This window comes from Pinus tabuliformis, chromosome 6 (assembly GCF_031772625.1).
Source record: "Pinus tabuliformis cultivar Carrire ecotype Pingquan chromosome 6, CPIR1, whole genome shotgun sequence".
NCBI lineage: Eukaryota > Viridiplantae > Streptophyta > Pinopsida > Pinales > Pinaceae > Pinus > Pinus tabuliformis.
In genome coordinates, this window is record NC_142292.1 from 1,871,302,425 (window position 1) to 1,871,322,623 (window position 20,199).

A 20,199-nucleotide genomic window follows, 5' to 3' on the forward strand; every position below is an offset into this window, starting at 1 on the left:
ACTCATGTTTGATTATTTTAAATATTATTTTATTATTTTCCTTAAGAGGTCCATTTTAGACCTCAAAATTCCCTTTTAGAGCTTCTTTTATTTCAATGTCAACTTGGTTCAATATTTGAATAATAGGCTAATAATATTACATCTCAATCTTAATTAAAACATTACATAATAAGATTTTGCAAAAATTTGTATAACTTATCATGGCTAGCTATTCCAATGAAATATTTAGGATAGTTTATAGATCTCTAAGTGTGCTTAATGTTGCTGCAAAAGAACCACAATTACCATAATACCGCGAGTAATTATATAAATAAAAAAACATTGCAACAAATTTCTCACCAAAACACAATTATCAAAAACATGCAATATATCAATTGATGAAACAAGTGTGCAAAAACAATATAATTGTCTCATCCATATAAAATAAATTGACAAAAAGCAAAGCATTACTATTTCATCCATAATAATCTAAAGTATAGAAAAAAACAAAATATGTTAACTCTAAAACCTTATTGCTTCCATTATGTCAACCTCATAACACTTCAAACCTTCCACCTCCATTCTCATTAATCAGCATAGTCATACTCATCCAACACCTTGCAATCAAACCCCAAGACCCGTAAGTGCTCATTAGCGAGAGGCAAAAAGGACCCAATGTAATATATCAACCTTAATGCTTCCATTATGTCAACCTCATAACACTTCAAGCCTTCCATATTAATCGTCATAGCTCCCTATCATCCAACACCTTGCAATCAAACCCCGACCCATAAGTGATCACGAGCGAAAAGGAAAAGAACCCAAGGTAATATATCAAGCAAGGACACTAACAAACTCTAAAGGGAAAGTCATAGGTAAATAACATCATTGAATAGAGCCCATGCACGTATTTCAGATGCCAACCCAAGTCCAAAAGGTTTAAAAGTTTAGGATATAATATATGCACTCACACAGTTTACAATTTTGTCTGTTGATCAATTTGTGTTGCAACAATGCATAAACCCTTCACCGCTTATTCATCCAATGTCTTTATGTCCATTCCCTGGAAAATGGGTACAAAGAGGAACCTAAAGTAACATCCCCATCCAAAATTACACAGCAAAATTCTCAGGACTTTGTAAAATGTAACTCCAAATCTGAGTTAATTGTGAAAATGTGGGCAATTATTTGTGGAATGGTGACTTCAGAAAATCCAAGCCACAAGAAAGTCCTTTAAGCAAATATAACAGAAAATCTCCAAAATTACATCAAAAAGAAGAATGGAAATTAAATGTTAAGAAAGAAGACCTGATGTATGTACGAAAATACCAATAAAAGAAAATTGATGTACATGGAAATCCAAAATAGCCAATATAATTCATCTTATCCCCAAAAAAACCTACCAAGTTGGTCCCAACCCAAATGCGGGCACCAAACTTGCCCGTCAAAAACTTAATTTTGATGGAGGCTTGAAAGGGAATCCAAGGAGATCTTGCATTGGAGAGATCCTGCGAAATTTTTCAGAGAATCCTATCAAATTCTATTCCCTAAACATAAAAATAATCAATAACCTGGTAGAGGCGATAGCTCTGAGTAAAGAATTGTACTTGCCAGAGGATTTATGAAATGACAAATTTGATAACAGAAGGATATTTGTAGGGAATCATCGATAAAGTGAAGACTTGGGTCACAAATTTGATAACAGGAGCATATTTTCAGGGAATCATCGATAAAGTGGATACCTGCGTCAAGAGGAGCAACTAGTCAACACCCAGGAGCATATTTTCAGGGAATCATCGATAAAGTGGAGACCTGGGTCAAGAGGAGCAACTAGTCAACACCCAAAACCTGAAGATTGACTCATCCTCTGAATGACATATCTCTTCTTCTACCATCCTTCTCAAGTTTACAATTGTAATGCATATGATGGGTGGCAAACAAGGTAGCAAATACACAAGCCAATATGGAGGATGATATGGAATGGAGGCAATAAGTTGCATGGAAGAGGGGCAATAAGCTAGAAATGAAGATCCAAAGGAACCATTGATGACATGAACAAACCAAAAGTTTCAAAAACTCCAACTGAATATGATCACAATTCTGAAAACGATTTTTGCCCTTAAATTCCATAGCAAACGAGCAATAATTCCCTGCAATCCTTTTCAACCCACAAATGCACCACATAAAAATCATGAAAGAAGCTAATCAGTTTTGCCTCTAAACAACAAGAGAAATGTACATCATTCAAAAGCACCGCCTACTAGTCAAATTTTGGCATTTTATATGATAGATACATCTTATTTTCAACGGATGTACTTTTATGGGGTTTTGTATTTCAATGTGAACGCTAATCATAAATATCATGTAATCAATGGAAGAACAAAAGATCATGGAACGTTTATTTCTGAATCAAACATATGTTATAGGTTATCTAAATATATATTTGATAAGAGTAACCACGAGTATAACTTTGTTTATTTGGAATCTACAAACAAGATTAAAAGTCCAAACAAGGACTGTTTTAGCTCATTTTTTCTGGACACTAATATAAAGGCTCGATTTTTATTTATCAAGAAACAAAATATGCTTGATCGTATGATAATGATTACTTTTTACGTTTAAATACATGATAACTATATTTAAATATGTCAGAAAAATTTAGTTTTGCCACAGTAAACTATTTCAATAGCACTTAATCGATATTATGACGTTTATAAACCAATGTTCAATATGCTAAAAACAGGAAATGACAATAATAATCTTTTATCTTTGTCCCAAAATTGGGAGAGCATATTCAGTGAAAATGCCCAAAACATTATAAACTTCAGAGCCTACTAAAAAATAGAGCCAAATTTTTAAAGGCCAAGATCTCTTATTAATCTTTTGGAGCAAGCTTCTAACTTTAATTTGAATTGTAACAATTAGTTTCTAGAAATAATGCAACCATTTTCAAAAGTGAGATAGAATTGCACGAGTTCTTTGGTATTGAGATAAGAAAATTCATAGGCAGCCACAGCAAACCTCCAAAACCATGGTGAGAACATTAGTGCCCAATTGAACACACTGGCATGAGTTTCACCAACTCAATAAAATTCATGGTGAACATCTTGCACAAGTGCCCAAAACATCCATTTTTATTCAAGCCCAACCATCGTTACCTGACTCAACCAAGTCTATGGAGCCTCATGAGGATGACACAGCTCAAGTCCCAAATTGGGTCAAGGCAGTCCATGATTTGGCCCAACTTTCTGACTCATTCAGTCAACAAATTTGACTTGTAAGTCAGTTGAGTCAACTTCTAAGTCTGCCAATTCAAGTCCTGTGTCCACTGAGTCAACTTACAAGTTTTGCCAGGTGAAGATTTCTGAAATTTAGTGGACTTTTTAATATTTTTTATTTTCCAAGTCAACTTCCATAACTTCTTGAGTTCCAAGTCAACTCTTGACTCTCTTGCTAAGACAAGTCAAACGTGGAATTGAGTCAGTAATTTTAAGCCCAACAGGTCGTGAGGGACTAGTTAAAAGAGTCGAGCCATAAATCCAATTCCCAACCATTAAATACCATCCACCTATAAGTATACAACCTCACATTTTATGCAATTCATAGAATAAAGGCAAAATCTGCACAGCATCCAGTAGTTTTTTTTTTAATCAAACACACCTGTGATCTAATTCTACAAGCTGACTGCAATATAAGCATTAAAACATGTAACTACATAATTCAGGATAGAAGCATGCTTCAACTCCCCAAGGAACATGTAATTCAGCAAAGAAGCATTCTTTAACTCCTCAAGGAAAATGGTAAGTAACACTGATAGAAAGATCTGCTAGAAACTGGACTGTCATGAATGAATGCCTGGATTGATCTGGATCTACATATACAAGTAGGTTCCTTGGAGGAGTTCAAATGGATTGGTACCAATACCAACACCAACTGATATTCAGGATCAAGATGAACTGAGTGATTTAATATTTATTTAATGTACAACAAGCAAATTACTTGTTTTTCATGATTGAACTAAGAATATGACCTCATATAAGCCAGGAGAACCAAGCCCACTGACCTAATTATTGAAAACACCTGCAATGAAATATTCTTTACAAATTTGTTATAATGGAGCAAGATGAAGTGGATATAGGCAAAAACCTGATCCAAACTGCATCCAAAGAAAGCCATGGATATATGCAATTCACCAAAATCCTCACACAGAACCTGGAAACCTAATTGGTTGATTGTTTGAATTTTGACTCTGTTCAGTAGCGAATGGCCACACCTTATGTTGTATTCATTGCACATATTACCTCAATGTATGCGGTGTAATAATCCTCAAACTGCACTAAATAATAAATGCAATTCTTCCCCTATGAGGAGGACAGTGTTGAGCCATTTGCAGAAGCTTGTGAAGTTGAATCTTCCTTAGAAAGAGAAAAATAATTTTGAGGGATCATTGATCTATTATGCTCCCTTTTTCCTTCTCTATGGACAGACAAGCCTTTCCGAGCACTTTGCTGAACACCGAGAGATAATCGGTGGTTCAAAGGAATGCCATCCACAGAATTTCCATTTGGACGTAGCCCTGTACTTCTCTTTGTTGAAAGTTGCCTGTGGGGAGTTGGCTTTGCAACAAAAAATGGTTCTGGTTCACTTGCCAACTGACCCTGAAGGCGCTTTTTATCCTGAAGAAGCAAGGAGTTATTACCATTCTGAAACATCAACATAAAGGTGAAGTATATCAGAGTGCATAACAAAGTCTAACTTCATACCCTGAGCCTCAGTTTCTCCTCTTCTCTCTCCTGTCTCATCATGTTGTATTCATCTAGCATTGCTAAAAGTGGAACCTGTGTATTTCAACAAGGACATAAAAGGAAGTGAATGTAGCTGGAAACAATGCTATGAAAAAGTGTCCATAAACATTCTTAAACAGTTTGACATAACTCAAAGATTTTGGAATCACAAGAAAATTCCCTGGGAAGAGATAAAATTAAAAAAGAACTGAACGATTGTCTCACTTCATCATAGAAGAAAGTTGTTCCCCTTTCTTCCTCCCAAGCCCTAGTTTTTGCCATCAATGAATCCACAAGTGCTACGTCCAAGAGATCAAGTCAGTTAAGAATACATAGATCACAGATAAACAGTCTCAAATACCCATTTGCTTTCAATACTTACCAGGAATTTTATTGACAATCACACGGGCTCGTTCTGCACGCTTAAGGTTTATATGGGCACCTCTACTCACACTGTACCTGTTTTCATCCTGCATGCAAGCAACACACAATTCACAACAGCAATATAATTCCAAGAAGTTGTTAACTGCCACAGAAATTAGAAAACATAAAACCAGCTAAAGATGATCTCATGAAGTGTGCGGAACTCAAAACTACCCTGTTGTAATCTTCAAGCCAACTTTCTTCTTCACAAGCTGCCATCCATTTGTCCACCTTCTCCATTATTTCTTTTCTACTGAGTGCTTCTTCTTTTGCTTTGGAAATCTGATCATCCATGCTTGCTAGAAGATCTGAATGATTAATGGTTCCTTCAAAACAGATCCAGAGAAATCAGTATGACAAAACAAATTGCAAGAGAAAATCAAGCACCAAATATAGAATAAAAAGCATCAAGCGAACCAGAATCAATCATAGCCATTATCTTTTCCTGTGCAGAGTTGGTGTCTATTTCCATATGAGCCTTCCGGTATATCTCTTCAAGCTCTGTTTGTTTTTTATGCAGAAGCTCCTTCATTTTTCCAGCCTTTAGCCGATCCAATCTCTTCACTTCAACCTCAGCCTGGGCCAGAAGGAAAATTCATGTCATCATGGAATTGCCATAATCAAAATTTAATTTCACCCCAATGTTATATTGGTTCAAAATTGGAAAAATAATGTGATTGCAGCAGTTGGCTTTAGTCCGTAAGTCTTACAAGAGCAGATGCAAGCAGTTGGTTGTTATTAGCCAAATTATCCAAAACAGCTAATAAACATTGAATACACCAAATATAAATGGGGAGCACAGCTCCCAAGAATTAACTTAATAACTTCTAAGATATTAACTTTTAAGAGATTTATTCTGAATAAACCCAAAAGATAACAATATCAAATGATCATGTATACCTGTGTATTTGATTACTATAATAATTTCCTATATATAATAATTCTTACCTGGTCAATGATATTAGAAGCAAGCGTTCTTGGCATTGACACCTCATCCACAGAAGCTGAAATGTAGCAAGTTACATGATCAAAATGTTTCTGTTCCTCCATAGTGATATCCATTAGATTCCACAATTCAATCAATGTTGTGCCCAGTTCTTGGATCTGTACATGATAGAAAAGATCAAAGTTGTATTGAATTCTAGATCTTTTATAGCTACCAAAGTGACTTTAGATATGAATATCCATGACAGACCTGTTAGTACTGTAATCTAGATTGCACTTCAGTCACTGAAGACCTTACTCTAAATCTGAAGACAGAAATACAAAGTTCATTTTACTATTCATTACAACTCAGACAATAACTGAAGTAGCCAGTATTGTGTACATTTTCTTTTAGTTTATCCATGTGCCATTGTCATCTCAAACTTAAGAAAATCCAATGTGATGCCCAAGACAAAGGCAATTCTCACACCAGTTTACCAGTGCTTCCAAGTTTCAATTCATGAGAGTTAATTGGTAAAGAAATAAAATACATTTGTGGAAACCTTCTAGAAGGGAATGGTTAAAAAGAAGTATTAAGAATATGTTGTATTCAAAGGGACTTTGTTATCTTTTAAATTCTAAACCATCTGATAGAGGGTCTCCTTCCCAATTCTGGCAACACATTCAAAATCATCCACAACTCATTAAGTTGATGCAATAAAATATACTGTGAAACTTGAAAGTAAAACTTTGCCTTCCCTCAAATACAATCCCTACTTATAGAACCTTAAACTAATTAGCAATTTACACTCTGCAAATCCATGAAATCAGTCACATTATGCAAAACTGAATGAATTCAATGACAAATATGTAAATCTATAATGCACCAAGATATTACCATTGAGTCCACTGCAATGTGCTATGGTTAGACTAATTTTCCATTCATGCTGACACGACTATGGTTTTCTACTTAGACAGCAAAGACTGTTATGTTAACGTAGCCTCTAAAAAGCAGAAAACATTCATAACGTGTTTAAGGATTCAACATCTATGATACTATTTCCGTGCTGTAAAATGGCAGACACAATGACCAAAATGACCTCAGCCAAACTTGGACCCAACTCCCTAGAAACTTTTTCAAGCTCAATAACTATGGGGCTTGGTCCCTAATTGAAGGCCTGTGGCCAAATGATTCACCAACACTGATTGATATAGAATAATATTAACTGTAAACAAAAAGCAATAATAACCCACTATGCATAAGCAGTGACTGGTTTCATTAACAAAACGATGAACAGGATTAACCAATGCCATGGCACATAGATAGATACACAAGAGATACCCTAGAGAAACCCAACCTGGGAAAATTTCAGCTTTTATCAAGATTCAATAGTGTTTTTACAGTTGCAAGGTTCTTTGGCTACAAGAGCTAAACGAAAATACAAATGGTATAATCTTCCACTAACCAGTACTTCGGAATCTGTCTGGTTGATCTCTGTCTTCTACAAACCATGAATAACGACATTGACCTGTGGAATTTTATGCCACTAGTTCCTCTATAGAACCTCTAATCCAACTTCCTCTCACTTTTCATTCATAAACCCCTTCATCCTTCATCTCTTCCTCCTTTATGTGTGTGCCTACATGGTATATGGAAGGCCGACGACCTCCAAGATGTTTTAGAACCATTCCCCAAGCAATTACAGGCACTCCTTTCTTATCCACTCTTGAGCGGCATAAATGACCAAGAATACACCTTCCCAGCCTTCATAGATGACCAAGAAGTTATGCAAGAGACAAGGCATTTTTGGCCTCTCCCATCTTCCAAGTGGCAACCTCTCATTGTTTCTTGGATCTTTCAAGGCCCCTTTGATATCTTTTGGGCCCTCTTCGTCCTGACCACATCTTGCGTAGTCATTCGAGGAAGATGCTCCCTTCATTTTTGTGGGTCCCCTTTTCCTCTACATCCAAGCTCCTAGCACAGTTGTCCCAACTAATGGGTTGGGATCTTCCCTATAGAATCCCCAGTGTAAAGGACTGATAGTGTTGTTGAGCATGTGGTGGAGTCTCCCCATTGGGAATTGCAAGGTGATCCAAGCAAATCCCCCGATGCTAAGGCTTAACCTCCATTCCCCTTGAGAATTCTAAAGAGTTACCTTAAGTGTGGGTTGGGTGGTCCCCATGAATCCTCGAATACTAAGGCTTAGCCTCAAATACTAACAAGAATTCTGAAGTACTACCCCAAATGTAGGTTGGGGTTATCCTTGAAGATCTCCCAATACTAAGGTTTAGCCTCAAAAATCACTGAGTTGGGTGAGGGGACTACCCCACCGAATAACTCATCCATTCACTATCTACCAATTCAACCACTATCACTTCCCATCGACCATATGTCCACATCACCTCACCATGTCATCAGGTATAATTCAAACACAAAATTTAACAAGGGTTCTTAGGGGCAATATTAACCAAAGAATTTACCATTTAGCGTTTTCAAAATTTCAAGGATCCAATCCGATCACAACTTCCCAATCGAAGGCTTTTGGTGTCCAAAAGCTTTTAAGGAAAGATGGGGAAACATATTTGCAACTCACTGCTCCCATACTACTTGGCTTTCCTTGGAGTCTATCCCTTGAGGCCAAATAACCAAAACTCGTCCTCTCCTATTTGAGTCACCTAGACCTTCTTCTACAAAATTATACCCTCCTCCAGTTCTTCAAGTGCATTTGATGCAAAATCTTCCACTATGGGCAAAACCTAATCTTGCTCTTCCTTGTGCAACAAGAACGATTCAATCAATGGCAAGTTCTCCACATTGGTCATTGAACTCATCTCATATAAGGAGGTAGTTTTAGCTTGATACCATCAACTCTAACTTGCTCAATGATCTCAAAAGGTCCATGTCTTAAAGGCTTCAACATCTTAGTTTCCCCTTGCAAGCAATTTTTGCTAAGATAAAGTCACACCATGTCCTATGTTGGTCATGTTTGAGCTTCCACTTTTGTCAACTCTTCTCAAGCTACTCCCGCACCTTCAAAAGAACATACTTGAGCTTGTGATACTTGCTTTGACTCTGCAAGTATTGCAATGGTTGGTGATCAGTGTGGATTATGTTTCCCTTCTCCAAGGGATAGTGGTTCCATTTCTTCATTACTTGAACTAAGGCAAAAAGCTCCTTATCATAGATAGGGTAGTTCAACGTTGCCACATGAAACAACTTTCAATGGTAACAAATTGGTCTTGACTCTTCTTCCTTGAACTAGGATTGTCCCCATGGCATTACCACTTGCATCAGTTTCACACTGCAAATTAAGCATGGTCAACATTGGTGCGCAATTGATTCTTCTCTTTAGTTCTTCTAAAGACCTATGTCATTGTTTTCCCCGATGAAAATTGTTTGTTTTTTATTTTATGGCATACAATGGTGTAACAACTACTAAAAATGTTGAAATGAACTTCCTCAAAGATTGAACTGCTCCCATGAAACTTCTTACCTTTGTCACACTAGTAGCAGTAGGGCATTTAATGATGGTTCAAATCTTCATTGGAACAACCTTCAGCTCTCCTCCACCAATCACAATTCCAACATGTACCAAGGACTCCTTTTGAAACTCACACTTCTTGAGATCAACAATCAGTTGCTCCTTAAGTGTGACCAATTACCAGTACATGTTTCAAAAGTGAGATGTGCTCTTGCTAAGTAGCACTGAAGATCCATATGTCTCTAGATAAGCAATTACAAAAAAAAAAAGAACAAGATAAAGCGCATCATGCATTAAACACATGAAAGTTACAAGTGCATTACATAATCCAAAAGGAATAATTAGTTACTCATAAAAAATTTGTCTTATCTTCAATGTTGTCTTCCAAGTGTCTTATCTTTTACTCTCACTTGGTGATAGTCTGATTTTGTGAAGAACATAGCTTGTTGCAACTGATCCAACAAGTCACCAATTCTTGATAAAATATACTTGTTCTTGATGGTCAGCTTGTTCAAAGCTCTATAGTCAATTCACATCCTCTAACTTTCATCCTTCTTCTATGCTATGATGATGAGTGACCCACAAAGTGAAGTACAAGGCTTTATGACTCCCTACTCCAAGTACTACAATTGTTTCTTCACTTCATCTTACTCCAAAATAGATTGTCTATACAATCCAATGTTAAGCAATGAAGATTTTTGGCAACAATTGAATCTTATGTTTAATTACCCATTTAGGTGGTAAACATTTAGATTCTTGAGACACTTCCTTGTAAGACTATGAATTTTTCTAATGGTTGCTTCTTCTTGTTGTCACATCCCTCCAAGAATGCAATAATTTGCAACTTACCTTCTCCTTGTTGCTTCTCTTTCTCAAAAACAACAACAAACTTCGTGTTTGTACTAACTAACCTCCTAGCCCAGTGTACACTTATCAATGAGAACTTTGATTTGCTATTATGTACATTTATAACATAAGACTTCCCATATTTCACAAATCTGTATTGGTTAGCCCTTCATTTAAGGATAGCATCCCTAACATGGAGATAACAACTCTCCAAAATTACTCCATGAACATCCAATGGAATGAGACCTACTTCTACCTCATCAATGAAGTTTGCACTAATAGCAAATCTAAAGTTATACTTGTGACTAGTAATTCCATATCTTACATCACCCATTGCAATGGGCATTAATCCGAATGGTCATGCACATCCAATCCAAGCTTCTCAACTCACTGAGTTCAAATCAAATTTCATTGTGATCCAAGGTCAAACAAGCAATGCATCTTAGTTTGCTTCAGCAGGACCTTAAGGTGAAAGAGTACAACCATTCCTCTTTTCTCCTTTGGATTAATACTACTAAAATCTGTCTCCCTTTGAATTGAAGCACAAGTCATCTTACCTTCAATGTCTGAGTTGTTGTCCACCCTTTGATCCCCATCTACAACCAACAAAGTTTTCTTTTTTTGCGGCTATTGTTTGGACATTTTCGGTTGGAATGCAAGAAGTAGTTTCCAGAAACTCTCCTCTATGTGGCCATCTACATTCCAATGCTTACAATGATTGCTAGGGTTTTGGTTTTTTGTTGCAACTGCAATTATCTTCTTGCCTTCACCTTTCCTCTATTTCTTTCCTTTTTTTGGATGTTCTTGCAGCTCTTTTGGCCCACTAAAATAGTGTTTACACACAAGTCTCATCAATAGTCTTAGGTTTCAAAAGCATCACTTGTCTTTAAAGGTGCCTGTGAAAAGCTCCCAAGTATGTAATAAGCACTCCAAGGCTTTTAAGAGATATCACTTACTAGATTGCTCTCTTTAAAAATTGAATAGTGAATTGCAACAATGTTTATCTTTGTCTCTGCCTGAGGTAAAGCCAGCTTATCTTTTGTTCCTCCTCATAGCCAACAAGATAGAAGTATGACTTGATAATGTCCTTGGACACATCCCATTTTGACACCGATTGTTCATTACCAAGTCTTCTAGCAATGACATCACTTTCCGACCATATTAAAGCATGACCTTCTAACTTCGAACAAGCAAAAGAGATTCTTTGTGTTTCACTAACCTCATGCACACTAAAATAAACTTCTAACTATTGCAACCATTGATTTAACTTGAAGACATCTATCTCACTTGCATATGGCTTAATGCCAATCTTTGCCTCTACCTTGAATGGAGATTGAGTTTTGCTACATTCCCCTATCTAATTCTCTAGTTTCTCCACCATAGATATTTTGTCACCCCCCACCTTCCGTCCAAACTCACCTGAGTCTATAGGCTTCTTTTTCTTCTCCTTCTCATATACAAATGTGGCAACCTGTTGATGAATTTTTCCTCACGAAGGAAAGGATCAAAACCGAGGGAAACCTTTGGAGGAATCAAGTAGTGCCCTCCTTTGTTTTTCTAGAGGCATTACTCCTTTTTATCAAATGATAACTTTTTTCCCATGCTTACAAAGTGGAGTGGGAGTGTGCCATTCAATAAAGCCCACATGATCCTTGTCTTCAAGAAGGTAAAACAAAACTCTCTCAATAATCATATACTCTTGAAGCACATTGTTGCTTAAGAAAGGCCCTAGTAGTTTCAATCATTTATGGAATGTCAAAAAGAAGAGATTTTATCACAAAGTGGATTTTCTCAAAACACATATTTTGTGCCCTCACATGTAATATAAGCAAATGAAACAAGCCATATTTACTAGAGGCAGATGAAAAGAAAATGAAACTGTGTCTAACAAAGAATTTTATCGAATTATTTCATTATGAATCAAATAAGTTTGAGCAAGGCCGCAGATTCAAGATTCCACTCAAGATTATCAATAAAACCATAAAAACCATGGGGCTTCTGAGATAATTCTATGTGGGAATTTTCAACAAACAAACCCCAAATGTGAAAAGTTTAATACATTAGAAATGTTTGGCCATACAAGCCTCCACAAAATTCATATGATAATACATAAACAAAAATTGAAGGCATTCGCTCTCATGAGTTGGGATAAGGCTCCTTCAAACCTGGAATATAGGGAAATCCTAAAAGCAAAACAGCTAATCAATGCCATACTTTGACAGCTATACGACATGCCAAAACAAAATGGAAAAGGGCATAACCAACAAAGAGACTATGGAGAAGGAAAATCTTGGTAGCTCTTATAAAAGTTTGAGGGCCAACTTAGGTTTTGTATTGAACCCCTTTTTCGTTCTCTTAAAATCTTCTTAAGTTGTTTTCGCTTCAAAGCAAGACATCCTCTCAACCTAACTACCCTTACTGTTTTTCTTTCATGAAGTTTTAGTGGCAACAACAATCACTTGGTCTACCAAAGATTTGATATTATCCCAAAGTGGGGACATAGTAATTTCCTCTTTCATCTTAAAAGGCGATTAACTCATCCTCGATACTTCATAAGATGTTGACTTGATTATTGCATAGCTAAAACAGTGCGAACAACGCATATGGATTTCCAATGAAATTAATTAATCATGAGCAAGCTGAAGCTCAATAATAATACAGAGATATTTACAATAATAGAAACATCAAGTTTCTATGTAGAATATGGAAACAATCAGTTTCATCTAAGAAACTGCTAAAAGAATAAAAATAGCAACAGCTAAAAGAATGAGCATTAAATACTAAGTAGAGATATTCTAATACCCTCCTTTAATGCTCAATCTATTTACAACACCAATAGACCCTCGGAATTTTACAAATTTATCAGGACCAAGAGGCTTGGTGAAAATGTCGGCGGGCTGCTCTGTTGTGGGAACATATTGCAACTGAACTGAGCCGTCTTCAACAAGCTGGCGAATGTAGTGGCAATGAGTTTCCACATGCTTTGTTCGTTCATGAAAGAATGGATTCTTGGCAAGTTTGAGCACTCCCTGATTAACACAAAACAAAGAAGTAGGCCCTGTCTGGAAAACATGCATATCTGCAAGCATATGTCGAAGCCAAACTGCCTCACAGGATGCCTTAACTGCTCCCCGATACTCTGCTTCTGTTGAGGAGAGAGCCACTGCCTGTTGCTTCTTACTAGTCCAAGTAACAGCACCAGATCCTAGACTAAACACATACCCAGCTGTAGATTTACGGTCATCAACCGAACCGGCCCAGTCAGAATCAGTGTAACCACTGAGTATAGGATTGGAACTTCGAGTGTATAGGAGGCCATAATCAGAAGTGCCACGCACATATCGTAGCACACGCTTTGCTGCTATCCAATGATCAGTTTTAGGAGCTGACATGAAGCGGGAAATGTAGCTTACTGCAAAACTGATGTCAGGTCTGGTAGCAGTAAGATAGATGAGACTGCCCACTAATTGCCTGAATAAAGTTTCATCCACAAGGGGAGAGGGTGACTGTGCTGAAAGTTTGAGCCCTGGTTCCATAGGAGTCGTGGCCGGTTTGCAATCCTGCATTCTGAACCTTTCCACAAGATTTTTGGCATACTTGGACTGAGAGAGAAAGATCTGATTTTCAGTCTGCCAAACTTCAACCCCCAGACAGTAATGAAGAAGTCCCAAGTCTGTCATCTCAAAAGTTCGGCATAAATCTTGTTTGATCCCATGGATCAAATGTGCAGAGCTGCCAGTAATGATAAGGTCATCCACATAGACAACCACAAACAAGATATCATCACCAGTATGCTTGATATACAGGTTTGCATCCGATGGGCTCCGCTGAAAACCCTGATCTGTCAGGTACTGATCAATTTTCATGTACCAAGCCTGAGGAGCTTGTTTCAATCCATAGATTGCTTTAGCTAACCGACACACTTTCTGTTCTTGACCAGCAACCTTGAATCCTGGAGGCTGCGTCATGTAGACTTCTTCTTGGAGATCACCATTTAGGAAAGCACTCTTTACATCCATCTGATGAACTTTCCAATTGAACTGAGCTGCTAGGGCAAGGACAAGCCTTATGGTACTCATCTTGGCTGTAGGAGCAAAAGTCTCCTCATAGTCGATGCCTTCCTTCTGTGAGAACCCTCGAGCCACAAGACGAGCTTTATACTTGTCTATGGTTCCATCAGCTTTGTATTTCACTTTATACACCCATTTGCAGCCTATGGGCTTTTTCCCTGCAGGAAGATCAGAAAGTGTCCATGTGTGATTCTTCTGAAGACTCTGGAATTCGGCTTCCATAGCTTGTTCCCACTCAGATGTACCCTTAGCCTCTGAATAGGTTTGAGGCTCAAAAATACTGTGTAGGTTAGCCATAAGAGCAAAATTGACTGTAGACTGTTGTCTGTTCTTATGTCTAGAAGTTCTACCTTCAAGGAGCTCATCATCCCGGAGATCACCAATGGTTTTAGCCCACCATTTAGGCCGAAGAGTAGAAGAACCAATATCAGGAGGAGATGGAGAAGACTCAAGAGCAATAGGGGCAGCAAGAGGAGGGTTATTTTCTGGAGGAAGCTCAGATAGAGTATTATCAAATACTGATGCTACATCATCCCTCCCATCAGGTGGACCGACCGGAAGAACACTGTGAGGCTGATCCTCAGAACACTGCTCAGAAGAAGAAGACTGAAAGAATCCTCTATCTTCATCAAATACTACATCTCGATTGAAGCTAAGACGACCAGTGGCTATATCTATCAGCCTATAGGCCTTGTGATGATCACTGTACCCTGTCATCATGAGTTTCTGGCTTTTGGAATCCAACTTAGAGCGCTTAGCAGCTGGAATCCAAACATATGCAACTGAGCCAAATACTTTGAGATGACTGATCTTAGGCTTACGGCCAGACCAAACCTCTTCAGGAGTCTTCCCTGTAACAGCCTAAGTGGGTGATCGGTTAAGAAGGTAAACAGCAGTAAATACTGCTTCAGCCCAGAATTTGTTTGGAACACTCCTGTGTTGTAACATGGAACGAGCCATTTCAACAACCGTGCGGTTGCGACGCTCGACAACACTGTTCTGCTGAGGAGTGTAGGGGGTGGTTAACTGGCGTTTGATGCCATGAATATCACAGAAGTTGGCAAAAGCTGAAGAACAAAATTCCCCCCCATTGTCGGTCCTAAGAGTCATGATGTTATAGCCAGACTCTTTTTCAACCAAGGTTTTAAACTTCTGAAAGGTACTAAGTGCATCAGATTTATTTTTTAGAAAATACACCCACATCTTTCTACTGAAATCATCTACAATAAGTAAAAAATATTTGCAAGCAGTGATAGAAGTTGTATTCATAGGACCACAAATATCAGCATGAAGTAACTGGAGTACCTTAGATGCGCGCCAAGATTCTCCATTCTTGAATGAGGACCGATGTTGCTTTCCCGCTTGACAGGCGCCGCATACCCCCAACTGTTGAGTCTGAATATCAGGTAATCCTGACACAAGTCCCTCCCGAGAGAGCTGAGAGAGATACTGCATATTTAGATGCCCATATCGCTGATGCCATAGAGTACTGATGGGAGAGACACGTGCTGCTAGAGCCACTTCTGGAGAGTCACCGGTGTCAAGTAGCCTGTATAGACCATGGTCCTCTAGGCCAACAGCAATTGTTAGACTAGACTCCCTGTCAATAATGGAGCACTTGTGCGCACTGAACACTACATCAAGCTGAGGAGAATTCCTCATAATCTGGCTGACAGACAGCAGATTAATTTCCATACCAGGAACATAGTACACATTCAAGAAGATGAGTGTGCGCCCACCAGACTGGATCTGAACGGTACCTCTGCCAACCACTGTGTACTTTTCACCTCCACCAAATACCACGGAATCACTGAAAGGTGAGAAGTCAATAAACCAGTCACGCCTGTGAGAGAAATGGCGTGATGCACCAGAGTCAATGTACCAAGCAGAAGACGGTACATGATCTGACGACCTTTTAGCCATAAAGGCGTAAAAAGCAGATTATGTCTGCTCGGAATGTTCCTGACTGCCTTCCAACATGAGATTGGTTAACGAAGCCATCTGCACGTTTCCCAAGATATGGAAAAATACAAAAAAAATCCTGCACGGATTTCAATGCGGATGCTGGCTGATCCAGACAGATGCTGATCTAAATATGAAATGATTCCCAAAGGAAACTGATTTACTGTAAGAAGCACAATTTTCTTAGACAAACACTAGATAGGAAGAATCAACAAATTGGGCCCACAGGCATAGGCAGGAAACTCAAGACGGATATGAAGAGGCACGAAATTTCTGGAAAGTTAAAACCTCTGTTTTACTGTAATAACAATGCTGATTTACTTGAATGAACTTCTTCCCAAACTCTGCTGCTTAAGATAGTGCTTTGAACGACAGATTTGACTCAGAAAATATCGGCTTATTTAATGAAATTTTGCCAGAAAGCGTAAAGGATTCAAGAAAAATAATGCCGCTTTACAATTTTATCACTCTTCTACAGAAAAAAATACCCTTTGTGAATGCGTTTTGCCGTCTAAGAAACGCAAATGAGCTGTTACTGAAATCCTTGATTTTCTCTCTCTGCTGGACAAACAGATCCCTTGATTGCTCGAAAAATAAAGATCGTAATTTTGTTTCACACTAAAACAATAATGAATTTGACCTTGAAGTGGACAAATCGGCCAAATGAGAATTTACTGTTAACGGAACTTCACCGTAATAAAAAAAGATTTCTCAGAATGGTTGCGTACTTACGGTTGCAGCTGTTGCACCTGTCTCTGCAGAACGGAGATGGCTCCAACACACCCATAAACGGGGTCTTGCAAACGGGCTTCGGCTTCGTAGGCCAGAGATTTTTGTTGCTATGCGGAAGCCGTCAATATAAGAAGCGTTGCAGTCGAAACTGGTGTTATCGGCCCGCAAATGAAAACAGTCAAATAACGCCCGAGTCTGGTTGATCAAGCTGGTTTTGAAGGAGCGAATGCGTGAACGGAAACCACGTATCAGTATGTGGTGATGTCGGATGTACGTAACGCTGGAAGCCTGGTTATTTGCTAGCTGTGAAATTCGAATTCGAGTCAGAAATGGCGCCCACGGGAGAGAAGAAACCCGCGGAGAAGAGAACCCGTCGCAGAGAAAGCTCCTGCAGAGAAGAAACCCTGTGCTATGCCTGCACTGATTTATAAGGATCGATCGAGCGATATATTCACTGGGTCGTATATAGCAGAGACTGCGAATTGAGTCCAAATATTACTAAGGACCGAGCCGCCAAATGGTGAAACCCCAAGCAGAGCCCGTCGTTGACTCAAGTTCGAACAGCGTTAACCAGCTTGAAAACAAAAAACAGACCCTGAGAGCAGTTTCGAAATGAACTACTGAATTTTTCAAACTATGAAAAATTATTTCGAAAAAAATCCCTGTGCTCTGATACCATAAAACAGTGCGAACAACGCATATGGATTTCCAATGAATTAATTAATCATGAGCAAGCTGAAGCTCAATAATAATACAGAGATATTTACAATAATAGAAACATCAAGTTTCTATGTAGAATATGGAAACAATCAGTTTCATCTAAGAAACTGCTAAAAGAATAAAAATAGCAACAGCTAAAAGAATGAGCATTAAATACTAAGTAGAGATATTCTAATAATAGCGAGTTGCTTTCCACATTGCCAACATGAAATCCGTCTTCTTTATTTAAACAACAAAAAAATGGAGAGGATATCAAATTCAGCTCCCAAAGAAACCTTACTCTTAGCCAACATGGCTTCAAAATCCTCTTTTGCAGTCAACTCATTGCCTTGAGTATAATTTGATCCTTCTAGCTTCTTAATGATCTCAAACGCTCTGAAAATACTTAAGACATTTTGGTTTCAATTCCAAAAAAGACAATTATAAACTCTAGAATAGTATCCATTCCAATGTCTTATCCTCTCTTGATTTCAATAAGTCTACAATCAGAAGTGAGATTATCTCTCTATCTCTTATCCAAATTGGATCATTATATTGTTTGTCATCCATCTCAATGCTTTCAGAGTGGAAAAAGTAGAGGAATCAGCTCACAAGACCATAGATTGGATCATTATATTGTTTGTCATCCATCTCAGTGCTTTCAGAGTAGAAAAAGTAGAGGAATCAGCTCACAAGACCATTTTTACCGGCAGGGGCCCAATTTGGCAAATTGGGGTTTGAAACCTTCCAGAGCGTTTTGAGGCATTAAACGACATATTTTGGAGGTTAAACATTGCCGCTTTATGCGGCATATTTTTTTCATATTCTACACATAGAGACCTTTTCCCACAACGCAAAGAATCGTGTCAATCTGAGTCTGAATGTGAAGTTATGCCACTGCGAAGTTGACCTTCCCATTTTCACCACCATAATTCAAGAGGATGCCACATCAACCCCCATTATTTATGGAAAAGGGGCTAGCCAAATGATTCTGATGAAAAAGAACTCTAGAAGAGTCTATATTGTAACTCTGGTTAAGAGTTGAGGTAGTCAAACCTAACCACTCGTAGGCTATCGGTTGTGTTATAATCAGCCCACTAGGAGGAAAAGGGGTTCCATTCTTTCGATTGCATTTGTTCCATAACTGAGCAAAAATTAGCCTAGAGGGATAAGAGATAGAGCACACAGAGAAGATGTGTGCACTGTAGTAGCCCACAAGCCACAGGCCATACTTCTTTGTACTCGCAGCCATTTTCTATTTAGAGAAAGAGAGCAAAGCAGCCTCACCTTCGAGCTAAGTTTTTCTCCCGAAAGGGTTTCTCGGGTCATATCTCTTGTCAAATGTGTGTGTGAGCTTTTATTTCACTATTCTCTATTTTATACATAATTTTAATTCGCAAGCATATGCTATTAGCAATAATCTACAAATCTATAAATCTAAAGAGAAATAAAACTGCAATAGTGTAGATTTTGGATCTTTTATTATAATTTTATCAAATATGTTGTGACGAACTGTCACAACGGAATATCCATCACAATTTATGGATCATATTGCTCTGATGCGAATATGATCCATAAATTGTCGTGGATATTCCACTGGACAATTTGTCACAACAGGTCTGATAGAATTATACTAAAAAATCCAAAATCTACATTTTTACAGTTTTATTTCTCTTTAGATTTATAGATCTGTAGATCATTGTTAATAGCATATGTGTGTGAAATAAAATTATGCAGAAAATAGAGAACAACAAAATAAAAGCTCACACACATTTGACACAAGATATGACCAGGAAACTCTTTTGAGAGAAAAACCTAACTTGAAGGTGAGGTCGCTCTGCTCTCGTTCTTTGAATAAAAAATTGTTGCGAGTAAAGTATGATATGTGTCCCATGGGCTACTATAGTGCACAAATCCTCTTTGTATGCTATCATTCTGAAGTATTTCATGGGGCAGTTCTTAACTACCCTGCCTACAATAAGGAGCTCTATGCCCTAGTGCACGCTGTGAAGAAGTGGAAGCACTATCTGATAGAAAAAGAGGCAGTAATCCACACAAATCACCAGCCACTGCAGTACCTGTAGGCCCAGAGTAAGCTACAGCAAACCAGGCATTACAAGTGGATGGGCTTTCTATTGAAGTATGTAACTAGGTTCGGTCTTCATAAATAGGAAATGTACTCTTGATTCTTGTATATTGTAAAAAGAAAGAAAAGTATTATTATTATTTTAACAGCATGGGTTTCATGCTCAAGATCAATTTTATTTTTACGTCAAGCACCCATTGAGTGCTTCTAGG

At 38.1% G+C, this 20,199-nt stretch overlaps 1 protein-coding gene across 1 annotated transcript in view; it reads right to left on the minus strand.

Annotated features, from left to right (window-relative positions):
- Positions 1-3,925: 3,925 nt before the first annotated feature.
- The window catches only part of LOC149266612 (65-kDa microtubule-associated protein 1-like), a 46,764-nt gene continuing 30,490 nt past the window's right edge, over positions 3,926-20,199 (minus strand). The window contains exons 5-11 of the mRNA XM_089397083.1: positions 6,135-6,290; positions 5,604-5,763; positions 5,361-5,512; positions 5,146-5,233; positions 4,989-5,062; positions 4,743-4,817; positions 3,926-4,655 (exon numbers count right to left, since the gene is read on the minus strand). Coding sequence (XP_089253209.1) covers positions 4,341-4,655; positions 4,743-4,817; positions 4,989-5,062; positions 5,146-5,233; positions 5,361-5,512; positions 5,604-5,763; positions 6,135-6,290 — 1,020 coding nt within the window. The 3' untranslated portion in view covers positions 3,926-4,340. The remainder of the gene's footprint in view (positions 4,656-4,742; positions 4,818-4,988; positions 5,063-5,145; positions 5,234-5,360; positions 5,513-5,603; positions 5,764-6,134; positions 6,291-20,199) is intronic.